Source organism: Canis lupus, chromosome 12 (assembly GCF_048164855.1).
Source record: "Canis lupus baileyi chromosome 12, mCanLup2.hap1, whole genome shotgun sequence".
NCBI lineage: Eukaryota > Metazoa > Chordata > Mammalia > Carnivora > Canidae > Canis > Canis lupus.
The window spans coordinates 41,492,591-41,519,560 of record NC_132849.1 but is presented as its reverse complement, the minus strand read 5'-3'; the positions used below and the strand labels follow the sequence as shown (position 1 = coordinate 41,519,560).

General features: G+C 41.6%; 1 protein-coding gene across 1 annotated transcript in view; it reads right to left on the bottom strand.

Moving 5' to 3' along the window:
- Positions 1-26,970, bottom strand: part of ALK (ALK receptor tyrosine kinase) — a 692,068-nt gene that overhangs the window by 452,311 nt on the left and 212,787 nt on the right. The window contains exon 3 of the mRNA XM_072770669.1: positions 17,407-17,571. Within this exon, the coding sequence (XP_072626770.1) occupies positions 17,407-17,571 (165 nt within the window). The remainder of the gene's footprint in view (positions 1-17,406; positions 17,572-26,970) is intronic.

Below are 26,970 nucleotides of genomic sequence, written 5' to 3'. Positions count from 1 at the left end.
TAGGCCATTTTCAATTAATTTCCTGAGTAAAATTTCATGAGACACTATCAAACCTTTTGCTAAAATAAAGATATATTACATCTACTCTATTCCCTTAGTCTACTAATCAAAAAAGCAATCAACTTTGTCTGGCATGATTTGTTCTTTTAAAACCCATAATGCTTATTGCTCATAATTCCATTATCCTAGATAGTATTTTTTTCCTCTTAATATTTGTTCCACTATTTTAACAGGAATTGAATTACTAGATGGTCGTTTCTAGGATTCCTTTTTCCACGACTGCTTTGAAAGTTTGCTACCTAATTTGATGCTATCAACGGAACGGTATTTCCTTATTTTGTCAAATCACAGAAGAATCAGCAAGGGGCTGCCAGGAGTCACTTCTAAAGGCTTCTTCTAAAGGCTCTATCACCTTCCTGAACCATTTCAGACCATAATGCACTATTCAAAGTCTCCCATAACAGGAAAGTCTGAGACTTCTTTTGATAACTGACTCAGTGATTCACAGCATTATGCTTAGGAAATGCTTTCTAATTTCTCATCTGAAGAATGATGATATTGATGATATATATTTTTTTGATATTGATGATATGATGGAGAAGGCACAGATCTGAGTTCAAATCCTAAACATGCCATTTACTAGCTGTATGACTTTAAGTAAGTCACCTTATTTTTTTTTAATGGAAAGCAAATAGGACTTTTAAATAAAAACATATTAAAATGTTATATTTCTTTTCTTTAGTTTTTAATTACAAAAGAAATATGTGAAAAAATTCTGATAAAAATGTGCATTCTCCTTTTGCCTCTCCAGGCAAATTCCACTCTCCAGAAATAACTGGTAATACTGGTTTGATCTATTTGCTTCCAGAATATTTTCCATGTCTAAATAAACACATACAAAACAAAATGAGGCCATAACATGCATACTGTCTTACAACCTACATTTTTCATTTGACTATATATCAATAGCTTTCCATGTCAGTACTTAATCTGCCTAAAATTTTTTCACAATAAGAATGTATTACTTGTGTAATTAAATTCTAGTTAATTTGGCCAGTCCCTGTTAATGGGTATCTAAAGTAGTTTGCATATTTTTCTCTATTCCAAACAATGTCAACACGAATAACGTCTAAATACTAATGAAAATCAAGAGAGAGGAGAACTGTAAGACCATAAAAGTTGCCCCTAAAGGCAGACTGCTTCTCCCTCTCCCTCTCCCCCAGCCTCCCTTACCAGCAGAATTTGATGGAACAGGAACTCAGTGGAGGCCCCATCCCTTTGAATGAAGAGATGTCCCAGAGAAGCACCTTTCACTAGCCCAGTGCAATTTTCTAAAACCCCCTTGGGCATTGCAAGCTGCAGCCTGAGTGTCCTGAAGCAAGTTCTTCACCTTCTCCAGAATTCAGCTGGTTCATTTACAAAATATTAATAACTGTTTTTTTTTTAGTTTTTATTTAAATTCCCATTAGTTAATATACGTGTAATATTAGTTTCAGGTGTATAATATAGTGATGCAACACTTCCATACATCACTTCATGCTCATCACAAGTGCCCTCCTTAATCTCCCTCACCTGTTTTGCCCATCTTCCCCACCCTTTCTCTCTGGTGACCATCAGTGTGTTCTCTATAGTTAATAGTCTGTTTCTTGGTTTATCTCTCTCCCTCTTTATTTCCCCTTTGCTCATTTGTTGTTTCCTAAATTCCACATATGAATGAAATCATATGGTGTTTGTCTTTCTCTCACTGACTTATTCCGCTTAGCATAATACTCTCTAACTCCATTCAGGTCATGGCAAATGGTGAGATTTCATTCTTTTGATGGCTCAGTAATATTCCATTGTATGTATATAACACATTTTCTTTATCCATTCATTTGTTGATGGACACTTGGTCTATTTCCATAATTCAGCTATTGCAGATAATGCTGCTATAAACTTTGGGATGCATGTGACACCTCAAATTAGTATTTTTTATCATAGCTATCATTGCCATTTACTAAGTACTTATTACATGCCAGATGCTGTGCCAAAGAGAGCTGTAGTGCATTATCTTAATTCTTACTAAAATGATATGATTCACAATTTTAATTGGGCTTTAATCATTATTAAATTATAAGAATTATTTATATATTCCAGATATAAGTCCTTTATATAATATGTGATTGCAAATATTTTTTCCCAGTCTGTGGTTTGTTCTTTCATTTTCTCAATGATGTCTTTTAGTAGAAAAGTTTAGATCTCTATCTTCTTTTATTGATTATGATTTTAGTATCATATCTAAGAACTATTTTTCCAACCAAAGTCACAAGGATTTCTATTTTTTTCTAGAAACTGTATAGTTTTAGCTCTTACATTTAGGTCTCTGACTCATTTTGAGTTCATTTTTTGTATACAAAGTTTATTTTTTGTATACAGAGTGTAAAAGTTTAGTTTTTTGTATAGGGATATCCAATTATCCCAGCACTATTTGCTGAAAGGCTATCTTTTCCCCCATCAGATTGTCTAGGCACCTTTGTTAAAAATCAACTGATGATAAATGTAAGGATTTATTTCTGTACTCTCCATTCTGTTCTACTGATGTATAGCCTTTCCTTGACCCAATATTACATTATGTTTATTAATTTGGTCTTATAATAAGTTCTGAAATCAGATAGCAGAAATCCTCCAAATTTTTCCACTTTTTCCCTCCTTTATAAAATTGTTTTGTCTATTCTAGGTCCTTTGCATTTTCATATAAATTTTAGGCTACCAAAAAAGTAAAAAAAAAAAAAAAAGAGAGACTGTTGGGACTTAGGGATTTCATTGACTTTACAGATAAATTTGGTGAGAAATGCCATCTCAACACTATTGAGGTTTTCAATCCATGAAAATCTAGTATCTCCCTTTTTGTTTAGATTATCCATGATTTCTTTCAGCAACATGCTATAATTTTTAGTGTGCAAAGTTGACACTTCCTTTGTTAAATTTAGCCCTGAGTATTTTCTTCTTTTTTGATGCTTTCATCGTTTGAGTTGTTTTCTTAATTTCCTTCTGAGAATTTTATTTTTGTTTGTTGTTATACAATAGATATAACTGATTTATATTGATTTTGTATCCCGTAATCTTGCTCAATTCATTTATTTGTTCTATGACTTTTTGTTTTTTTGTGAATTATTTTGGATTTTATAAATAAAAGATTATGTAACCTGCTAATAAAGAAAATTACATTTTTTCCTTTTCAAGCTGTATACCTTTCATTTCTCCCTCCTTTCCTCCCTTCCTTCCTTCATATTTCTCTTTTTCTTTTTTTTATTGTGCTGGCTAGGTGCGTTGTTGAACAGAAGTAATGAAAGCAGACATCCTTACCTTGCTCCCAATCTTAAGGGAAAGCTTTCAATCTTTTATTATATATGTTGTTAGGTGTGGATTTTTCCATAGATATTATTTATCAAGTTTGGGAAATTCCCTTTTTTCCTTGTTTGTAAAGAGATTTCATCATCGGTGGATGTTGGATTTTGCCAAATGCCTTTTCTGTGTCTACTGAGGTGGTCTTATGGTTGATGTTCTTAGTCTTATTAATATGATGTATGTATTATACTGATTGTTTTATGGATATTAAGCCAACTTTGCATTCCTGGATAAGTTCCAATTGATCACAGTAACATCCTTTCCATTTGTTGTTGAATTTTGTTTGCTAGTATTTTTTTATGGACTCCATATCTATGTTCATGAGGGATATTGGTAAATGGCTTTCTCTCCTTATGATGTCTTATTCTAGCTTTGTTGTTGCTATTGTTGTTCTTGCCATTGTTTCAGTGTTTTGCTTTTAATTTTAAGTCTGGCTTCCTATGCTTCATCCATGTATAGCTTAGTGGTCTGCAAATATTCAGACAGAGGATGTGCTCAAACACCTTGAACCAGTAAAACTTCTAAGATCTTGAGATCTTATAAGATGAGATCATATAAGGCAATGCATGATAAGTGCTTGGCATAAAGTAAGCCTTTAATAAACATTATCAGGGTCATTATACACACTTGGGTGATTTGTGCCCTACACAAATATGTTGAGTGAGTGAACAAGTATTTTTCCAGTGTGTGGGTATGGGAGTGCATTAAATGCTCAGGATGCTGATGTATCTTCTGCATGTATGTAGATTCAAAGGAGGAGCTAGAAGGCTATGGATAGCTTGGAACTTTCCCCATCTCCATTGGGAATACAGATAGTCTTAATCATGAATATACCTGCCCTGACCATGATAGAGTCTCCAGCTAGCTGCATCACAGATTATGACTTTAACCTACAATACTGCTCCAAATATAGCAAGTCACCTTCCACGGCAGCATAGAAGTTGTTGGTCTTCATGATTTATCCTGCTTTGGCAGGACCTCTCTATAGACAGAGTTGGTGACAGGAGAAAGCACCAGATCAGAATGCCACTGATTCCCATGGTTCTCACCTGGATCTTATCTGCAACCACACTCTGCAGGGAAGACAGAAGTTCATCAGTTTCTTAAACACAAATGCTTCTCAGATCATTACATTCAATTTTTCAGAGCATTCAAATGGTTGTTTTCATCAACTTTTTCCATCTTTATCATTGCTTTTTGGGGAAATAATTTGCCAGTCTCTTCACTTAGCCATGGCTGGAAGTCTTGCCTTACCTTACTTCTGTAAGTCTATAGTCTGAAACATGGATATTCATGTTTCTGAAACTTTTTTATGGAGTTATTGTGAGATCATATAAGGCAAAGCATGATAAGTGCTTGGCATAAAGTAAGCCTTTAATAAACATTAACAGGGTCATTATACAAACTTGGGTGATTTGTGCCCTACACAAATATGTTGAGTGGGTGAACAAGTAGGGCTGAAATTCAGCTTATGCTCTCTTCTCAAGCTATGAGTTCTAGCACTCACTGGATCTATCCAGAGGAGGCATCTTTTCCTAATTCTTCACCCAGAGAAAGCAAGTTTTTTCTAATTCACATAAAAATGTCATATAGTCTAGCTGGTACCTGAACATTGACTCCTGTTGCCTTTCCTTCCCTCAATTCTAGATCATCTAAGTGAAGGCCAAATCCTTAATCTTGAGCTGGTCCAATAAATATGCTCACACAAAAGCTCATTATCAATTTCATGTCCCTTGGTTGTTTCTCCTCTATGCTCACATTATTTTTTCTTTCCCCTTTCAGAGTAAATGGGCTCATTGATTTTACTCATGCATTTATGGAAACATGAATTAAAAATAAGTTGTAGGCTGATGCTGCTGTTAGTGAGAATGTTGGGAAGAGTATTACTAATTAGATTTCCTGCAGAAACTCAATTTCTAAATCCCTCTGAAAGACTCAGGACTCCTTCAGAATCCTTCTTTCACTTGATCTAGGCATCTAGTTCCTTTCTGAAGGACACTGATTTCTTGTCTTGCCTTTGACCCCAGGGATAAAGAAGCCAATTGACTCAGTTGATTTTTCTAGCAGTTGGTTTTTATTTTATTTATTTCCTCATGAAGCAGAGGACTTCAAGAATTTGTCTAACTTTCTTGTTTCTCTAACAAGCAATGTTTCTCAAATTTTTCCTTATATCTGTGTCACGCAAAAGGCCAACATGTCTGAATCTGTCTTTATTGGTAGGTGAAGCCTTCTTCCAGTCCATGTGACAGCCAATGCTGCTGATCCTCCCTATTCTGCTTCCAGAGTTGTAGATGATGTGAGGAAAAAAAGAATTCTTGGAGCACCTGGGTGGCTCAGTGGTTGAGTATCTGCCTTTGGCTCAGGTCATGATTCCGGGGTCCTGGGATTGAGTCCTGCATCGGTTTTCCTGCAGGGAGCCTGCTTCTCCCTCTGGCTATGTCTCTGCCCCTCTCTCTGTATCTCTCATGAATAAATAAATAAAAGTCTTTAAAAAAAGAATTCTTAAGAGAGGGGGAATATATAATGCAATGAATAACATCTTTTCAAAAAAATTATTATTAGTTTCAGGGGTAGAATTCAGTGATTCATCAGTTGCATACAACACCCACTGCTCATTACATCATGTGCCCTCCTTAATGCCCATCACCCAGTTACCCCATTCCCCCTTCCACCTTGCCTCTAACAACCCAGAGTTTGTTTCCTAGAATTAAAAGCAATGACTGATATCTTAATAATACTTTGTATTTGTGCAGTCCAAGCAATATTGCAGATGAGGGTATTAAGAAGGAGCATCTTATGCCATTGTTACAGAAGTGAATTTAATGCCTATCTACTTTATGAGAAGACTGTTCCCATTTTAGGCACTCTCAGTTTTGATCACTCTCATTTCATTTATAAAGAATAAATCATTCCTTATTGCCAGCATAATATCTCAAATGCCCTTTCCATTGCTTCCAGTTTGGAGAATGCTGATCATATCAGAGAGAAGATAGTTGCCAAAGAGAACACAGCTATGAGCCAGGGTACTCTGTAACAGAGAAACAGAGGGCTGCCACACTGTGCATGCATGCAACCAGTTTCATTAACAAAACAAACCTGGCATCAAGCATATTTCTAAATAATAAAATCAACTAAGAAAGACCTGATACCCAACAAGTGTGTTTTGATCAAGCATGACTACTAATTAGTACTAAAAATCCTAAAGCAAAAAGTGGAAAGAATCAAAATAGATCATAATGCTTTAGAAGGAAATAATCTGGACTACTATTGTAGTCACCCATCTTAAAGATTCTTAATAATCCTTAAGTGGGGAGATTTGGACACTAAAATCTGAACCCCCATGCATTCTGCAGAATCTACTGCAATTCCATTTGCAAATGTGCATGGTTATCATTGCTAGAGAGGGCTCAGTCATTCTTAGCACATTTGTTTTCATGTCCCAAAAGTCCTAAGTTTAAAAATACCCCTAGAGATGTGATACATGGATACCTGGGATGAATAAACCTCCTGTCTTTTAGGGTCAAGATTCTTAAATCAAGACAGAGCTGAACCCTTTATTTCAGCCTGTGTGGCTGGGATAACTACTGTCAGACTGGGCTATATATTACTTTCCTATGTCATTTTCCTGTTTACAGAGTTTCTCATGCATTATTTCCATTGATTTTTATAACAAGTCAGGAAAGACAGCCACAGGGGTCGATGACCCCCAGATCTCTCTACAACTTACATTGAACCAGTCTTTCTCCATCTTGGATGAGTAAAGATTATCTTTCCACTCTAAGTAGAATTACACTGTTGTTATCCCCATTCAAGAGAATTTTATTTTATTTCTCTTTGCAAGGCCCTGGCTTTCCTTCAATTCTTTTCAAGCATAAATTCAGAGCGGTTCATGACTTTTCTTAAGCAGAGCCCATATTTCTTTAAGATGTATCTTATCTGAATCATTTGATATATAGAAATCAGTGAGGCTAAAAACTCCGCTAATAAAAGGTTCTTAAGAAGAAGAAATAAGGAAGTCAGAAAGACAGGTTCCCATACTGTTAGAGATTATCTTGTCCTACCTACTCGATTTACCAGTTAAAAAACTGAAGCATGAGCTCACATGTTAGCCAAGGGCAGGCCTCCCACTCCTGACACCCAGCACAGTGCTCCTTCCATTTCTAAAGGGCAGCACTGGTGCAATAACCTGATCCCACCTTCTTACACTAATTGCATCACCGTGTAGCCTGGACAGCAAGCTTCGTGCTGTGCTGGCCTCAGGCAGCACCCCTCACTCTGGCCACCTGCAGAGAAGATAGAGAGAGAGTGGGCTTCCCAAGACCCTTGTGAAGATGCTGCCTTTATCAGACACCACAGTGAGCATAAACTAGTTGTGTCATAGAACTGAGAGTGCCTCCCCGGAATCACTGGCATGTGGTCAATGTCATGAGCTGAATGTACCGCCAGACCTTTAATGAGAGTGAGTCTCACACAGTAGTAGGCCCTGGGAAACATTGTGTTTTAGGACCAGTTGGGTATAATGGAAAAGACATGGGATTTGATGTTCAAAAATTGGAATTCCAGATCTGGCTCTGCCATGTACCAGCTTTGTAGACTTGAGCAATTTACTTCATTTCTCTAAGCTCCCATCTGTGGGTCAAGAAATGCTTAATGAACATTTATTTTATATTGGGCCTTGGGCCAGGTTCTTGGGACATCACAGTGAATGAGAAAGACCTCGTTTCCTCCCTTTGAAGCTTACTATTTAGCCTCAATACCAATCTATATACATTTAGTCATGCTAACAGTGTCCATCTTGCCATGTTGTGAGAATCAGATGTGATGATGGGTGAAAAAGTACTTTGCAGACTGTAGCTCTTGCCAGTTCATATGGGGCAGAGCTAAGGGCTGGTCCCTGGAGTGTGCCTTCACTGCCTCCTCCAGCCACCTCACACAGGAGCTTTGCAGAAACTGTCCTGGGAAACATCACAGCTTCCTTCCATGGGTAAGGCAGCCTCATCTCAGCTCATTCCATTTTGAAAAATGAGCCTCTCCAGGCTCCTGCCCCAGGTACCCTCAGTCCTTCTTACCCACAGGAGCCCAACTCGTAGAACATCTGCCACGTCAGGCTGCCACTTCTAGCCTCAGCTCCTGCTGCTGCTATTTCTGTTCCATTTCTGGTGCACAGAGATGTCTGTTCTATTCCCAGTGGAGGGGAGCAGTTTGCAGACTGCCCTCCAACGATTACTCATCAGAAAACATCTACAGTCTCTAGAAGGAAATGTGTCTCTAAGACCTGTCTCTCAGTCCTCTGAGCCCTGTCCTCCCTAGAATCATATCCCAAGACCATCACTTTTCCTCCAAACGTGGTTAAGACCAGTGATACTAGTTTCTTACTGCTGCTGTATCAAGTTACCAGAAACTTAGAGGCTTAAAATAATACACATTTATTATCCTATAGTTCTGGAGGTCAGAAGCCTAACATGGGTTGGTGAGCTGCCTTCCTTCTAGATGAGAGTCAAGGGAGGATTCACTTTCTTGCCTTTTCCGCTTCTAGAAGCTGGTAGCATTCCTTCTCCCATGACCTCTTCCTCTACCTTCAGGGCCAGTAGCAGCTGTATTGCTGCTTTACATGGAACTGAACCCCCCTTGATTTTAGACATCGCCTGACTTTGATTTTAATCTGCAGTGCCCTGAATTCAGTAGGAGTTTACCAATTGTTGGCTTAAGAAATGAAGAAATATATGTTTCAAAAAATTGAAAAATTGAAACACATTAACACATAGTGATCTTCAAATCTCTGTCTCTCTCTGGCCACTGCCTCCATCATCACATGTGCTCTGATTCTGATCCTCTTGCCTCCCTTTTTCACATATAAGGACCCCTGTGATTCCATTAAACCCACACATATAATCCAGAATAATCTCATCTGCAAAGTCCCTTTTGCCCTATAAGATAACATATTCACAGGTTCCAGGAATTAGGACTTCTCTGGGTGGTAATCATTTTGTTACACTAGCCCAAAGTCCTATGCTGTGAATATTCCTCAGGATCACCAGCCCCAAAGAGCCAACCTGACAAATTCATCTAATTGCTAATAGATACAGGAGGTACTCTTTCTTCCCTCCATGATGCCACAAAAGTTTCTAGGGTCAGTACTCCCATCTTGATGCCATGGCCCAAAGAATGACTTGAGCCATGGAGCTGTATAGCTTCCAGGGGTCATGACTAAATTTTGGATAATGGGGATATCTGTGGCTCACAGATTTGTACCAGGTACATGGCCATCATTTGCAATGGATATGCTTACTCCCCAGTCTCATATCGGAGTAAGAATAGCCTTAGTGACAGTCCAGTCCAAGACCTTTACCTTACAGATTAGGAACCCAAGGGGTGCAGAGGTAAAGTGACATCCTTTAGAGCTGAGATGGAGAGCCCTTCTCCTTCCAACACTTGTCCTTCTTTCTTACTCTTCATGCCCTGTAGGCAGGCTATTAAGCTCAAGTAAAGGGGTGCATAATCTTCACCAATCACAATCCATTTCTTCCCAATAAAGGCTCTTTAAAAGGCAGAGGTAATACTGTGGGAGAGGCTTGTCTTGACAGAGAGGACTTTACAGACACCCTGAAAGTATTCTGGCTCACTAAGGCAAGTCCCCCTCTGGAGCTCAAGTGTTGCCAGGTTGACACCAGAATCTGATTAAAATGAAAGAATCACAAGTCACAGCTTGTTGAAGGGTTTTCTCAAGGGTCAGAATTCAAGGCCCAGTGACTTCATTGCTCAGGAGATGAGGGACACATTTCTGCAAGCAGCACCAGAAAACTAATGTGGCTTCTCATGATGAGTTCCAGAAAAGGGGCATGGGCAAGAGGCTACAAATCCCCTCAGCAAATTACTATGATGAGAAGTTAGCTCAAATGAAAGGAATGACTACTCTGAACCCTTCTTGTATGTCTGAACAGACAAAAATTCAACTGAAATAGAATATGCCACTCCTGCTTACAATGATGCACTTGTTACTCATTCTTGAACCTGATGCACATTTGGTTTCCATGGTTATCCTTATCCACCCTTCAATGACAAGTCAAGCAGAAAAAGGGTGGTGTGGGGGTGCCCTATATTTGTAGGATAATGTGAATGTATGCTACCTAGGCAGGCAGAAAAACAACCTGTTTGTCTGTTTACTTGTCTATCCCACCATAGTCAGCAGTGTTGGCTTTTTTGATGGTTGTTGTGGCAGAAAATGCTTACCATGCTTTTAATTCTTCCTCCCAAAAATCTAAAATAATTCAATAGAACATAGCCTCAAATGAGAATTTTTGATCCCCTTGTATTAAAAAAAGCATGTTTTATCTTATCATAAAGGTAATACATGTTCATGAACTCAAGTTTGAAAAACACCAAAGCAAACAGAAGAAAATATAAACCATCGACAATTCAGTAATCTAGAAATAACATGTTTTATTTAACTAATTCCTCATTGTTTGAGTGTTTAAATGATTTCCAGTTTTTCGCCATCATAAACACCACCACCAAGATAGTTTTTTAGATAACCCAATAGGAAACATTTAGTTGCAACTCAGTTCCTTCAGTCTGTCAGGTAGTCTATAGAGAAAGGTATCTTTTGATTCTTGAGGGTTGAGTTTGTATTATTATTAGCACTTGGCCCAAGAAAGTTATTTTCTTCTTCTCTAAACCATATAGAGTCTGAGAAAGACCCTAAAGGATCTTTGAAACTTATGAGTCAGAGATACTATAAGAGCTAGGCCTGCCTAGCTTGAATATATTGTATATATCAAATACATACATTAGTAGGGGTGCATGGTCAGAAATATTTTACTGATGAGGCATATAATAAAGTTTAGAGACCACTGCCTTAAAAAAGTAACTTCATAGTAGACAGAGCAAGTAGCATAGGAAGGGAGCTCTTGAGGGCTGGAGGCCAAGAATGCTTTGCATAGACAATCTCCTTTTAGATCATCCTGTTTGAAACAAATGAAAAGAAAAAAAATCATTGTTCTGTCCTGGGGGATGTGTGTTACTGTGTGCATGTGTGTGTGTGTATGTGTATCTGTCACTCCAATTGTATTTCTTTTCTATCCCAGTTTGCCTTTCTCTCCTGACCACTCTTTCAGCTTCAACACCCTAAAACCAGAGGTCTTTGCTAGAGGCTGCTTATCCAAAGTGAGGTGAGTAATTACTGACTGTCCCATGAACCAGGTCACCTTAAAGGTGACCACTAAACCCTGTGGGCAGGAAGCAGCTGACTTTAAGCATGCATTAGCACATTTCACCTCTACAACACCACACATCGGGGATAGGAGGGGTGCTTCCAGAGTGTGCTATCAATGATGCTCCAGTGCTGGAACTCCTCCCAGCTCTATCTCCCTGACAGCCTGTCCTTCCACCTCCTCCCTGTCTTCACCTGTGGAACTTCCTCTTTGGAAAGAGCTGTAAACCACGCACATGTGGGTTATCAACCACTGAAGAGGCTAATTTATGAGGTCCCACTTGGTTAGCCAACGAAGCCCGAGAGCAGTAGAAATGGGTGGCTAATGACAAGTTCCGCTGGGTGAAAGAGGAAGTGTGGGGCAGACTTTCATCCCTCCAGTTGCTTGGCAATACCACAAAGGGTTCAAGTCAGAGCATGAGACTCCTAGCCAGCTTAGTCCACCAGCTGCAGCCCCCCAGTGGCTACGGGTGCAGAGGGGGATGTACCCTGAGAGAAACTGTCTATCAGCATGGTGCCTGCAGCTCAAAATGTGGTCCAGTTACCAGGTTCAAGCTACTCCTAGGATAGAGCCAATCTGAGAAGTGCTCAGACTTTTAAGAACAGACTTTTGCAAACCCTTGGGGCAGGGGAAGGAATTAAAGGAAGGAGAAGAAATGCTGGTATTAATCTGGGCTTCTCTGAAATCACCTAATCTAAGTTCTGAAAGGGTCTAAAAGCCCACAAGCACAGGGAGAGACACATAAGATCCACAAGCCAATCCACACACATGGGGAGAAAAATCAGTGTGTAGTAGGTTCAACCGTGGTCCCCAAAAGATGCGTCCAGGCCCTAATCTCTGGTACCTGTGAAAGTGATCTTATTTGGAAACAAGGTCTTTGCAAATGTAATTAAGGATCCTGAGATGAGATTACGCTGCTTTTACAGTGGGTCCTAAATCCAGTGACATATGAGCCTATAAGTGACAGATTTGAGAATTGAGGAGAATGCCATGTGGAGTTGGAGGCAGGGATTGGACTGATGTATCTACAGGCAAAGGAGCACTGATATACCAGCAGCCACCAGAAGCTAGGTAACCAGGCCTGGAATGCATACTCTTGCAGAGACTCCAGAAGGTACCAACCCTGATCACACCTTGATTCCACACTGCTAGCTTCTGGAACTGGGATAAAGTAAATTTATGTTGTTTTGAGCCACCCAGGTTGTATTTATTCGTTACAACAGCTAAAAGAAACTAATGCAAAAGGCCTATAACAGGAGTGAACTCAAAATCTGAATGACCCCACTTAGGGTTTACAGTACCCTTGTTAGCTGTGGCAGCATCATTAGCCATTTCAGAACTGTAGGACAACGTTTCTCAGCCTTCTGAAAACCAAGCCATCTGGTTTTTTGTTTTGTTTTGTTTTGTTTTGTTTTAGTTTCAGTATAGTTAAGGCACAGTGTTATATTAGTTTCAGGTGTATGATATGGTGATTCAACACTTCCATACATCACCTAGTGCTCCTCGCAAGTGACTTCCTTCATCCCCATCACCTTTTTCACCCATTCCCCCATCAGCCTCCCCTCTGGTGACCATCAGTGTGTTCTCTATAGTTAAGGGTCTATTTCTTGGTTTTTTTCTCTTTTATTTTCCTTTGCTTGTTTGTTTTGTTTCTTAAATTTCACATATGAACAAAATCGTATGGCTAGAGAGTATAATACTAAGCCAAATAAGTCAGTCAGAGAAGACAAAAACCAAACCAAAACAATGACTTGAAAATCAGTTCTCTGGAGGAGAACTGAGGTGGATACAGGAAGGAGGTCAGCCTCTCCCAGCTGAGTCTTCTCCCATTCTTCCTGGGTATACTTATGACTGAGGGTTGGTGGAGGGGTTTAGGGGAAGAGCTGCTGCTAATCTGTTTTCCATTTGAAAGCAAGTATTTCTGTTGGAGACTAGGATCTTATCTTGCTGGAAAAGAAAAATGTGACTATATTCCAAAACATGGGAAGTAGTAGATGTCAAACAGGCCCCTGGCACTTCTTAAAAAGTCACAGAATGCCTCAACCTGATGATTCCTCAAGATTTTATTAATTTATAATATTGTGTTCCATCAGATCATCACTTTTTATTATCTTGCTGCTCTGAATTGTATCTTCCTTATTATTCTCAGCTACAGGGGCTATAAATTAAAATCATTCAGAATTTATACTCTTACAGTTCATTATCTGTGATTGGTATTATCTCACTGCCTTTTTCTGGTCTTTCTGTATTCCCTGACAAGAAATATTGCAATAGAGTCTAAATACCATCCAACCAATAAATGTTGAGTTTTAAAAAAATCTCTATTGACTACACTACCCTAAAGGGCACCCCATTACTCCTTCTTATTTCTACCACTAGCATCCCTCTGCCGAAATGACAGAGTAAGTGAGACTCCAAAGAGATGGCAGTTAGGACTGAGATGTAGGTCCTTGCTTTGGTGCTATGCAAATTGGGCATGTCATCTCTCCTTTCACCCTCACCTCATTCCCCGATGATCAAGAAACATTAAGATACATCATCTTGCTTCATAAGGATCAACCCTACTTCAGGGAACAGGTAAGGATATAATTAGTTGAAGCAAAAAGCAATGAGCAGCCCATTACTAGAAGCTCTGAGCACCTCTCCATGAATTGCCAGAAGTGTTCCTACAAAGGCTGGGAGGCTAGTCCCTTGTTTCTCAGACTGATGTGAGTACAGATCTCTTTTTTAGACTTCAGGAAAAAGAAATACCCGTTTCTAACAGCGGTGAGATTCCCTCAAGTGGTGTTTGCATGTGTTTCTTCACTAAAGAACTTGATGAAGTGGGCTTGTGTATCTACAGTGGCTTCTGTCATGGCTGCTCACATCATCATTCTTAGTGATGTGACAAATGACCATGCTAGACAGAATGTTTTTCAGGCAGACGGAAGTTGGCACTACTCACTACAATATGAGTATTCCAGTCCTGACTGATTCAACTAATGGGAAAAGGTTTGTATTCAGGGCAGGTACTGGCCCTTGGGACTCAGCTTTGCAAAAACATAAAGGCGTGGATAGATTTCCACACTCAGGAATATCGAGAAGTGAGTGTTTATTTTTTAATTCCCTCATGTTCTTCTTCACTTTGTTTTTCTCCTAGTACTCAGGGTAATATGCAGATGCCAGAGATCACAAGATAGCAGATCAAGGAGGAGAAACAGGTCAGAGAGTGGCAACGTGCAATCTATTGGCACTCTTTTCAAAATTGTTTAAAAATGTAAAAAGCACCAACTTTCAAATTTATAGAGCCTGACTCCTATAAAGTCTGTGAACAATTGCTACTTGTCCTTCTTTTCTGATCTCGCTGAACCATACTCACAGGTCAACAGTCATCAAATAAAAAACCTACAAAGACCAAAAGTGCAGATACTGCCAGGACTGCCTCTTGAGGCTGGGGATTGGGCTCTGGAGCCATCCCTAGGGAGAATGAGATTAAGTGTGCAAGGAGATCTACATCAAGAGTATAACAAACGTAGCTATGCCTCAGGATCACCTGAGAAGCTTCTAAAAACATTAAAAAAAAAAAAAAGAGGGAGTGGGAGAGTCTCATGGAAATTAAAGGTCTGAAGAAATACTGGATTGCATCCACCAAATGGACAAAAATGACCGAGTCTGACAATATCCGGTACTAGTGAAGATGTAAAGTCCCAGGGAGGAATGCTAACACCTCACTAGTGGGGGTATAACTTAGTGCCACCATTTTGGAAAATAGGTTGGCACTATCTATTGAAATAGAAGCTTTACCCTATGGCCCAGCGATTCTACTCCTACTCTCTACTCTAGGGAAACTCTTGGACAAGCACAGGCACCAAAAGCCACGTGCCAAAATGCTTATAGGAGTGCTGTTGGTAACAGTAAAACCGTAGAAACAATCCAAATGTCTAAGCACAGTAGGAGAGATAAATTGTGGTATTTTCACACAGTGATCAAAAACCAAATGAACCTCAGCTACGTGCGTCAAAATGGACAAATCACAAATCAAAGGCACTATCTCATTTATGTAGCAGATTACAAACCTCAGTGATAAGTTGTTTGGGGCCATATATGTAAGTAGCCTCTCATGAGGCCATGAGAAAAAGCAAATGAACGATGAACATAGAATAGTGGTTACCTCTGAGGGAAGGAAGAGATTCTGGACCTAGGCGGGCGACAGAAGAGGTTGTAAATGGGCTGACAACATGCAAATTCTTCCTCTTGGTGATGAGAACACAAATGTTGATTTTGCTGTAATCATTAACCCATGCACACATGGTCTATCTTGCACACAGATTAGTGCTACATTTTATAATAAAATTGAAAAATATACAGATTTCCAGGTTCCATCTTAGATCCATCAAATCATCATCTCAGTACTGTGTATAAATTCTCCAGAAGATTCAGATGCAGTATAAGGTTAAGAGCCACTCACCTGCACACATCACTAACCCCTACCCAGGGCAATATGCATCAGTATCCAGGTGAAAACAGCTCAAAATATAAAATAAGGTCAAGCAATTCCAAAATGTCATAAAAACAGAAAGAAGGTCAGCCTGGGAGAGTCTCAGAGTTCGGGGTTTGAGGCAGCCTGAGGGCATCAGCTATTTCTGTGCCACCTCCAACCTCACCCAGAACTTAATTGAGCTCAGTCCCCATTTGATTTGCAGTAGCCTGAGCCTGAGATAATTGCCCCCTAGACCCAGGCCCAAGGTAGGCTGTCACCATAGCTTTCACTGCAAAAACAGAAACACAATGTGGTAGAAAGTATCCTCATCTAGCACTCATCACGGCAGACATCAAGACCTAAACTGGCACAGACAAACTGTGTGATCTTTAGCAAGTGGCTTCCCCTCTCTGGAGCCATCACCTTCTCATCTGGCCTGCCTTTCTCACAAAATTGGAATCCAATGAAACAGTGTAGGTGAAAGGGCTTTGCAAAATGGAAGCATGACTCTGAATGTTCGGGTAAGTCCATTACCAAGCCAACGGTTATTTCTTCCTACAAGTCAGAAACGTAGGCTGTCAATTCTGGGTAAGCAGAGTTTTCTGGGTCCAAGGATTGTGAAGCTTTAAGATTGCCACAGTGAGACCCTAAGGCAAGACTAGGACTTAGTGCCTCCACCTCTATCTCTAAATATTCAGCAAATACTTAATAAGCACCCACAACTTATCCAGTCCTACTTTCTCTGGTCCCTACTAATTCAGAAAGGGATGTTCATTAACAGCTCAGGACTACTGGAAGTACCTTGCAAAGCTACAATGCAGTCTGGATATTCATTAATGGCTGTGAAACTAACTTTTAACCCAGTTATACAATACCTTCCAAATTAAAAATGCCATATTTAGCAAGTAAAAATGCAAGATGCTCAATTATATTTAAGTTTTTTAATATAATTAGAAATTGGAATAGTTTTTAAAGTGTAAGTATGCCCCAACTATTGCATGAGATATACTTATACTAACAAACCATTTATTGTTCACCAGAAACTCAGATTTAAATGGATGTCCTGAATTTTACCTGGCAACTCTATTCCCAATAGATAAACAGATCAGCACTTTCTCCTACACCTGTGTGAAAGACAGTTATAAAATCCTATTTCTTTACTTGGTGAGAGAGAGAGTAAAGGATCTGCTTGATCCCTGTATCCCTATAGATGGTGCAGATATTAAAAGCAGGTTTCAAAGGAAACAGATGAAAGCAGGGCCAGGCAAGCCTTAAAACTGCAAACAGAAGTGGACATTCAAGCCCCAGCCAGGCCCAGCCAGGACACTTTGCGGTGGCCTCTACCCTTACCTCTGGGCATCTCCTTGGAGTGCTCTGTCTCAGGCCCATCCAACAGGTCCATCTGGGAGGCCTCCTCAGAGGGGACGCGGCGCCAGGACCAGCTCTGGTTGCCAAGGTCGTGTAGGGGCGGGGAATACTCCAGCTCACAGGGAAAGTCAAAGCTGCACTCCAGACCTGCAATGACAGCCAGTGGTCAGTGGAGCAAACATCTCCCCTAGGAGACCTTCCAGCCCCACCCCTCTGCCCCAGCGAGGCAGCTTTCATCTCATCCACAACCCTTGCTCTGTCCAGGATGGTGAGCTGTCAGGTTCACAGCTGGCCTAGTTCCATAGGGCTGAAAAGGGGACCAAGAGAGAGAGAAAAAAAGAGTTCTTTGTATTAATTCAGGTTAAGGGAGGTATCTTCAGAGAAGGCAGGTGAAACAAGAGCTAACTGGTGGGACTTGGAGAGGTTCTGCATCCTGTAAGTTTACCTGGTGACATGAGAGGGTCTGAGGCCAAATGGCCGGATCCTGACTTTGCAACCAGATAAGTCTGCATCTAAGTCTGGGTTGACTCCAGGCAAGAAAATCAGCCTGTGTGGCCTCAAATTTCCTTACCTATACACTGGGGATGGTAACACCTACCTCTAGATTTTGCGGTAAGAGCTAGTAGGAGAATTCGTTATCTGTATACATTAGCCTGTCTATAGTAAGTAGATGCTCAGGAAAAATCCTGGCCAGGTTAAGCCCTACCTGAGAAGAGAAGGCCAAAGGGAATGCAGGCCTTACAGCCCTGTCTGTCAGCCAATCATCTACCCTTCGGACTCTCCTCACCAGGAGGCCAAGGCTATGACTGAGTCCAGCTCATTCTCTCTTGGGGAGAAGGTGGGGGAGGACATGGGGTAAAGAGAGGGAGGTAGGAAGAGGCCATGCCCTGGGAGTTTTTATAACCTTTGACTAGGGCTTCCTGTGTCCACACCATTTCATGTTTACCCTACGTCTAAGATACACTCACCTTCTTCCCCTCCTCAGTGTGCGTTACTCAAAGTAGCTAAAGTGCTTTGTACCCAGGAGGCTCTCAAAGCTTGCTGATGGGTGGAGTGTGTGCCAAAGTGCAAATTATTCATCGACCTTTTACTTCATTGTCTGCCCCCAGCCATGGGGATGTGAAGAAAGGAAGAATGTGATGTGAAGGTCAGACCACTGGACTAGAATATGGGGACTTTGGTTGGTATCCAGGCTTGAACAGTCTCTTCTCACATGTGGCACTTCGTGCCCTCAACTGCAAAACAGGGCTTTAGACCAGGTGATTGGGTCTAAACAAATGCCCAGTGAGGCCTGGGTTCCAACTCCAGCTCTGCCACTGATTTGTTGGTTCCCTTGAACAAGACACTTAACCCCTCTGGGCCTTAAGTTCCTCAAATACAAAATGAGACCTACAGTAGATGTTTTTTAAAGCTCTTTCTTGATCTGACTTTTTAAAGATTCCTAAGTCCTTGTTCTCAGAAAGGTTATAGTGAATTTGATAAATCCATCTGTGTGGTGGTGCTAATGGGTGCTGACTCCCAATTATCATTTTGCATTTTAACAGCTGCTTCTGGGGCTCCTGCTCTCTTGACCTCCAAAATGAGCCTGGTGTTGAGAATTTCTGAACACAGAGGAGAAGGGGGGTCAATTCTAGTGTGGGCAGCTGATTGTAACTGGATTCCCTTTATCACACACACAGGCAGCTAAGTGCTGCCCCAGAGTAGGAGTAAAATAATTCCCATTGACACTAGCCAAACTAAGTTTAGGTGGTGATAGTGGGGGGAAATCCTTCAATTACACTTCTATTAAGTATCTTTCTGCTTCTCAGCCCCTAGAGATTTATGTACCAGCTGCTCTCCACGAGCTGCCATCTCTCTGGTCCTCAGGTTAATACCACTCGCCCTTTCACAATATAGACAATTCACCTTTATAATGGCAATCTGAAATGGGCAGAGCTAGCCTTGTTTGAGTCGACATGCCACTTGCTGACTACATATTTTATCAGCTTTGAAGCCATTCTACCTGCCACTGGGGGCTGAGCTGCTGCTATGTCTATGAATTGGTGTCTATGAATTGCAGGCTGCCTTAATCTTCAAGACTTGCTTGCCAGCCACCTGGTTTTGATTGCAGAATTCAAGGAGAAAACTGATCCAACATTTTACACTTTGTAGCACAATTATCCATATAATGAAAAGTGTAGCCACTAACCTTGGCTTTTCTGAAGAGGGTCAAAAGGATCCAACCATGTTAGCTAATGATCAAGTCAAAAGATGGGGGAGAAAGTTACTGGCTGTCCCCCTCCCACACAGAAAACTATTGGTGACTTTCCCAAAGCTTCCACTTCTGTGGCCCATCCTCTACCTTGATTTTTTTCTCCTCCAATTAAAGACATCCTATCTCTATTTGGAACAGAGGTGTGCCATGTGAGGTTTTATCTCTATTTGGGTCAAGTGTGCCATGCCTGGTGCATATTAGACAAACAGACCACAGAATATAGAATCCCAGCAACAAGCAGCATCCATCCTAGGATCTTTGACTCTGAACAGTTGGAGAACTGACTGTGTTTGAACCAAGCCTGCCTAGTGATACAAGCTAGGCACGTGCTCTAATTATCAAACAGGTTCATTTTGAAATTCTTGCTCCAAGGCAGCCTCCTCTTAGCTGTCAAAGCCACTATCTTTGGCTTTAAATAGAAAGGGAGTTAACATTACTGTTCATCATGGGTGAAACTGAACGGGGCTTTCCTACATTCCAGTTTAATGTCTCATAAAATATCAAGAGAGGTTTCTTTCTCCTGCTCTAGCCCCAGATCCTTTCAAGCAATAACACCTGGTACTCATCATTTCTAAAAACACCAGGTTAAGGATCATTTTCCTTGGGCCTTTTCTGAGGTTGTAGAACTAGGATGCTTCTTGCATCTTTATCCTTAACCGTTCTCTGACCCAATCCTTATAGGATAGGGACTACAGAGTCTGTTTTATAGACCAGACTCAGAGGGATCCAGGGTTTCAGTGAAGGGTTTAGCCTTATGCTATCCAACAGCAGAAGCAGGTCTACACCCAAGGGAAGGTGTGGAAAATTATATTCACTGAATCCCAGGGGTCTGCCAGAGACTGTGAGGTATTTTTCTTATGTCATTATATTTAATCCACAGAAAACACTGAAAAGTAGATGATGAGGAAATGGGAGCTCACAGAGTTTACTTTACTTGTCCAAAGATCAAAGGATCACCCTAAGGCAGAACCAGAACGTGAGCCAGGCCTGGATAATGATGAAGATCCAGGCATTTTTCATCAGACCTCCACAGTTTCAAAATCTCAACCAGGGCCAACAGAGTAAATTAAATAATGTATGAGAAACCTGCAAGGTGCTATATTTTGGTTACTATTAGACTCAAAGTCTGCAGCCTCTTCATATCTGCAAAGGCTTGTCCTCTACCCTAAGGAACAAATCTAGACTTCCTCTCTGTCAGGCCTATTTTGCAAAGTGTCTATGACCTTCAAAGGCTCCAGAGTTCTCAACCTTACTATACCTATCAGGACCAGGAGACTAACCATTGAAAAACAGCAATGAGGAAAAGACATACTTTCCAGACATAACTTTCCTACGTGCTGATCACATAGTTGAATGAGCAAAGAGAAACAATGAGAAAAAAAACAGTAATGAGAAAAGGACATACTTTCCAGAGCCTCCTGATCATTGCCATGCACTTTCTAGTTACTTTCATCATGAAAGAAAAATAAAGTAAGGGGAGCCTGGATGGCTCAGTCGGTTAAGCATCTATCTGCCTTCGGCTTAAGTCATAATCTCAGGGTCCTGGGATTGAGACCCACATTAGACTCCCTGCTCTGCCCCACTTGTGCTCTTTCTTTCACTCTCTTTCTCTCAAATAAATAAATAAATAAATAAAAATTTTTTTTAAAAAAAAGATAAGGTAATGGAATCTTCTGGAGACAGTTCTGCTGAGAGGGATGTCAAGTGTTATGAAGGGAAAGGTCTCAGTAGAGCAGTGAGGATGGTTCCAGGCTTGATCCTGCACATAGCAGCTCAGAGACCTCAGCAAGTCTGCTCACCTCTCTGTGTGTAGTTCTCTGCATTTGAAAAATGAAGGAAAATGGAGCACACAACTTCTATAGTGCCCTCCCTCTCTGACTGTCAGTGATCCCACAGAGCCAATACAACCAAAAACCAAACCTGGGCCAACACAACCACACCTACAGACCATCAGTTATTTCCACTCTGCCTACTTTTAATGGGGGCTTGTTGTCATCCCTAGAAGCAGATTCCCCATGAAATGAGGCTGAAAGTGCATCATACTCAATGGGGATTTAGTTTACTTCAAGAATCTCAAAAAATTAAGAAGAAAATCTCAAGTAAAACTGTTTCTGGATGAGTAAGTGTGAATGTGAGTGTGTGTGTGTGTGCGTGTGTGTGTTCATGAATTTTTATCGGTTTGTGCCTAGATCTTGAAACCTTATAGGGTGTGAGTCACATTTCAAAAATTAAATTCATTAACAGTTATCTTTAAGGCATTGTTCTGGTATTAAAGGCAGCCATTCAGAAGACTATAACAGAAACTGATCAGAAAACCCTGTGGTGTCCCTGCTCAGAGAGATGCCCAGTTCCCTTATCAAATGCCCTTGGCTGTAGAGGAGTCGGCGACGACCACATGCTGAGTCTGAGGGGGGCTATCTAGCCTCTAGGAATGTGTGAGACTACCCAAGCAGTCATACCAAGGCCTGTGCCAAGGAAGCCACCTTGGCTAATCAACAGAGATGGGGGTCTTCCCAAGCTGAGCAGCGTGAAGGAGATTCCATGAAAGTTCTGGACACCATCTATAGCACCACACAAAGGTGATAGGGAAACACGGTGTCCTTTGGACACTCAGGTCTTCCCTTGGGTGGGCTTAGAAAATCCAACAGTCCTTCTTTGTAAACTGACCCAGATTCACCTCAGGCACCACAAAACTTCTTTGGATCAAGGCCTTTTGTTCCTCCTTGATCCCGACCCTGGAAATCCAGAGACCTTGCACTAGTTTCCTCAGTCACCTCAAGTCAATTTCATTAGGGAAGCAGCAGTCTCTAGTTTTTTAGACTTTCTTTCCAAGGCTGGCTGGTTTCCAGGATCACTAAGAGCGGCTGTCCTGGGGCAGGTCCACAGGAACCCACCGGCTGATGTCTCTCAGTGTTAGCCCTCCATGAAGTTTAGAAACAAATATTGCAGAGTGAAAAGCAGAGTAATGCAAAAGAGAAGAACATCATGTTTATCAATCTTATGATGCTTCGCCCTTCTTTACTCTTTTCTTTTATTATGAGTGTTCTTTCAATCAAGCCTGGGGAGACTTCTTATGTTCTTGGTGCTGGCAGCACTGGGTATGTGTTTATAGAGGAGCCCTGAGGGGAGGAACTCCGTGAAGGCCCATGGGAAGTATTTTCATAATTGACAATATTTACCAAGGGCTTACTGTATGTCGGGCCCCTTATATCATTATCTTATTTGATTCCTATGAAGTAGGCAGGAGTCTTACCTCCACTTAATAGATGAAGACACTGAGCTCAGAGCAGTGAAGTTACATCTAAGTTACACATGAAGTGACTGAGTGGGCTTTCATAGACCTGATTCCCTCCTGGGACCCTGAGGCTTTGATGTCAGTATCTCACAAACAGGGAACTGTGAGCTAAAAAGGAAGCAGAAATAGCTGCCCTCATTCAGAGACACGGATACCAGTAAGGGTCAAGACCTGCAATGAGGCAGGTCAGGAATTGGACCCATGAAAAGAGACAAACAGGGCCAGGCTAGAGGCAGGACAGGAGCTGGAGCATCTGAGCTGCCCTTGAAGGAGATGGAACTGGGATTTCCTAAATGCAGACTGAGTCAAAGTTCATATTTCTAAAATCCAAGCCTTGCCCCCTGTGGGTGTGTTGACTCAGGAAGCCAAGGCTACATGTGCAGCCAGACCTGGGGCTCAAAATTCCATCTAGGTTTCCTAATATCTTCTAGGATATCTGCTGTGTTTCTTGGATGGAGTGAGGAGATCACAGTTGGGGGAACTAAAGGTGGGATGGGCAAGGTTTCTATGACCATCAGGGGCCCATGAGAGAGTTTACCCAACTGGATACTCAGCCACGGAATCTGCATCTGAAAGCAGAATCATCAGGTTTGCTGCTAGTTTAAAATATGGCAATATGATTGTTATTTTGCCTTGGTTTTTCCTGTTTGATGGTCAGGATGCACATGGCCTTGACTTTGGAACTGACAGTCCTCATTTGTTGAATGGTGGTCTTTGGTCCCACCCAGCCCTACAATCTTCTTCTATGTATCTATACCCACACGTCTTATTCATTAAGTGACCTTAGTATCATCAGGGTTGTTTCTCAGGGATAGAGCACAAGACATGAGTGACTCCAATTACACCATCTGCCAGATGTGCAGTACAGGGTACTCTCCCCCTTTCTCTGAGCATCGGTCATCTCAGTGATCAGACTAACTTCCCATCACTGCTAGAAGGACTCAATGAAACGAGGATGTGCTTCAAATGGAGAAATTTCCAACACACATTAACTGATTCAGAATTTGCACAGCCATGGGACACTTGGGTGGCTCAGTGGTTGAGCATCTGCCTTCAGGTCATGATCCCGGGGTACCGGGATCGAGTCCTGCATCGGGCTATCGGTGGGGGTGGGGGAGGGGAGCCTGCTTTTCCCTCTGCCTGTGCCTCTGCCTCTCTCTGTGTGTCTCTCATGAATAAATAAATTAAAAACCTTAAAAAAAAAAAAGAATTTGCATAGCCATACCCTATCTGAACACAGTTTCTCATTTACTATGAGAAATAGTATTTATAGGAGACATTCTACCCAGTGGCAGATGACTACCTCCTTGGTATTAGGTTGTCCACTGGGAAGGTTGGGCCTAACAACCTTTAGGTGATATTCACAGTGTCAAAAGCTATTAGAACTTGAAGTGACATTTAAGGTCAACTGCTTGTCCCACTGGACAGGTGAAAACACCAACACCCAGGCAAGGAACATGTGGCTGGTCAAGAGGGTCCTTCACACAGTGTTAAGGGTACTTCTCCTGGCTATGGAGGCCTGTTTGAATGCCATCTTCTCTGCATAGCACCAGGCATGGGCCAAGCTGAACATCAGACTTACTGAATCACCAGCTCTCACTTCCTCATGCTTGGCTTACTGGTACAGTTAAGCCGAGGCTAGGTTGCTTTAAGGATGGCATATACAGATGTCCGAGGATTCCTGACAAGCCTGATTTGTGTATTCAACAAAGAATCATATGAAGCATCATGCACATGCCACAATTCTCCTACAAGTGACGTCTTTACATGTCATAGACTAGGGCTTCATGTTTGAAGCTGCAGGTCATAATATAGAGCTCCAGAAACCAACATTCTCAAAACACTGGCAATCCTTCTTAAGGACTGTACCCAACTCAAGGGAACTCCCTTGGCTGCCACCAAGCCTGAGGCGCAATGCAAGGGCATCTCCTTTTCTCAAAGAATTCTCCAGCACCTCTCAATCATTGACCTTCTAGGTGATGAGGGACCTTTGGGACCATCTGACATGAAGAAACAGAGGTCCAGAGCTATAATGGATGAAAGTGCATGGGTTGCAAAATTGGTACTAAAGTTTAGTTCCTAACTGTATGATATTTATTATTATTATTCTCAGCTATAACAAAAAAACAAAATAATACCATCAACAATTAGGAAAATTCTCAAAAATCTAGCCTGTGTTTTTCTGGAATAAGCTAGCAAAAACATACATGGCTAGGTTTCAAATATCTCCCAATGATTCGATAGCTCAGATCACTTCCAGTAAGGCTTCCTGGCTTCTCTCATTCTCAATGTACTCTTCTGCCAACAAGCTGCTTTTTTGATGCTTGCTGGAAGCTCCCTGCCAGACAGTAGGGCTGTGCATAGGCCAGAAGCTATGATAAGAACAAAGGGAGAAAAGGCAGGGGCCTAGGACTGAAAGGGGAAGACCCCTAGAGAATTCTTGGAAATTTCCAAGCTCTGGGTTTATCAGCCTTGTGCTTTTGCCATAATTCATTTAACCACCTGAGTCTTGGTTTCCTCCTGTATGAACGTGAGAGATTTATCACAATAATGATGCTGATAAACATAATAATACCTGCAGTGATGATCAAACAAGGGAATGGATGTGGGCGTGCTTTCTTAATTAGGAAGTACTATATATGCACATCTTTCTGCCTTGGTTGAGCTGTGCCTCAGATCTACCACCAGGAGCCTCAGAATGAGGTGGACTGATTTGCCCTTGGAGGACCCAGAGAGACACTGACTAGAACAGGCATCTTCCTACCTTGCTCTGATTTATATCAAAACCTCAGGGGACCCTGGGGTGTCTGGGGAATACACAGGAGCACAGATGCTGCGCAAGATCAGTCTGCTTAAGGTGAAAGCTTGGCTCTGCCACTTTACTCGCTGCATACCTGGGATCAAATTATTTAGTCCCTCTGTGCCTCAATTCTTTCATCTGTGAAATGGGGATTAAAGGAGGGGCCACTTCAGGGGGCTGTGAGGAGGATTAAGTGCAATATGCATATCAAGCTCCCCGTGTGGCAGTGACTGGCACAAAGTTTATTATTATTTTTTAAAGATTTTATTTATTTATTCATGAGAGACACACAGAGAGACAAGCAAGGACACAGGCAGAGGGAGAAGCAGGCTCCATGCAGGGAGCCCAACATGGGACTCGATCCTGGGATTCCAGGATCAGGCCCTGGGCTGAAGGTGGCCCTAAACCACTGAGCCACCGGGGCTGCCCAGTTTATTATTAAATTTGGCAGTCACTGCTGTTGTTCTTCAGGTGGCCACAGGGCTTTGCCAAGGCAGAGACGAGCTGAATAGGTGTGTGACCAGTGCGGAAGGCAGGAAGCTGTGGCTGTGGCTTGTGGAAGCTCCTTACTCAATCTTTGCTCTTTCACACACTGATCTAACTTCCCTTCGGAAGCGAAGTCACACTAGACCTTGAGTGGAAGAACTGCCTTCTAGATCCTGGCTCTGCTGTGGCTACAGGCAAATCATTTAACTTCCCAAGGCCTCAATGTCCTCATCTGAAAAATGAAGTGGTGGAATGAAATGATTCTCAGGCCTCTTCCATCTCTACCATTTTAAGACCAATTTCCCTTTTTGGGCAGATGGCCAAAACCAGCTCTCTAACTTGGCTCTAGCAGCTAGTCAACAGAATCCCAAGAGTCCTGACTTCTAGCCCAGGCTTGGATGATGAGGGACTTCTCCTACCCCTTGCTGGGTTATCTCCTAAAGGGGCACTTAGCCCACCAGTTACCTTTGATATTAATCTTCCAGCTGCCACCAACATATGGCCACTTACTTCATAAGACTAAGTATCAAACCTAGCCCCTGCCTGCCCCCCGCCCACAACCGCTACTCATTTGTCAAAGGGCCCCAGAACTGAAATCATTCACTTGCTTCCCACCAGCTCACTCCCTAGAATGCATCTGGGAACCAATCACCCAATTCAAGACATCTGTTTACTTCACTTATAATCAAGCTGCAGCGAAGAAGGGCTAAG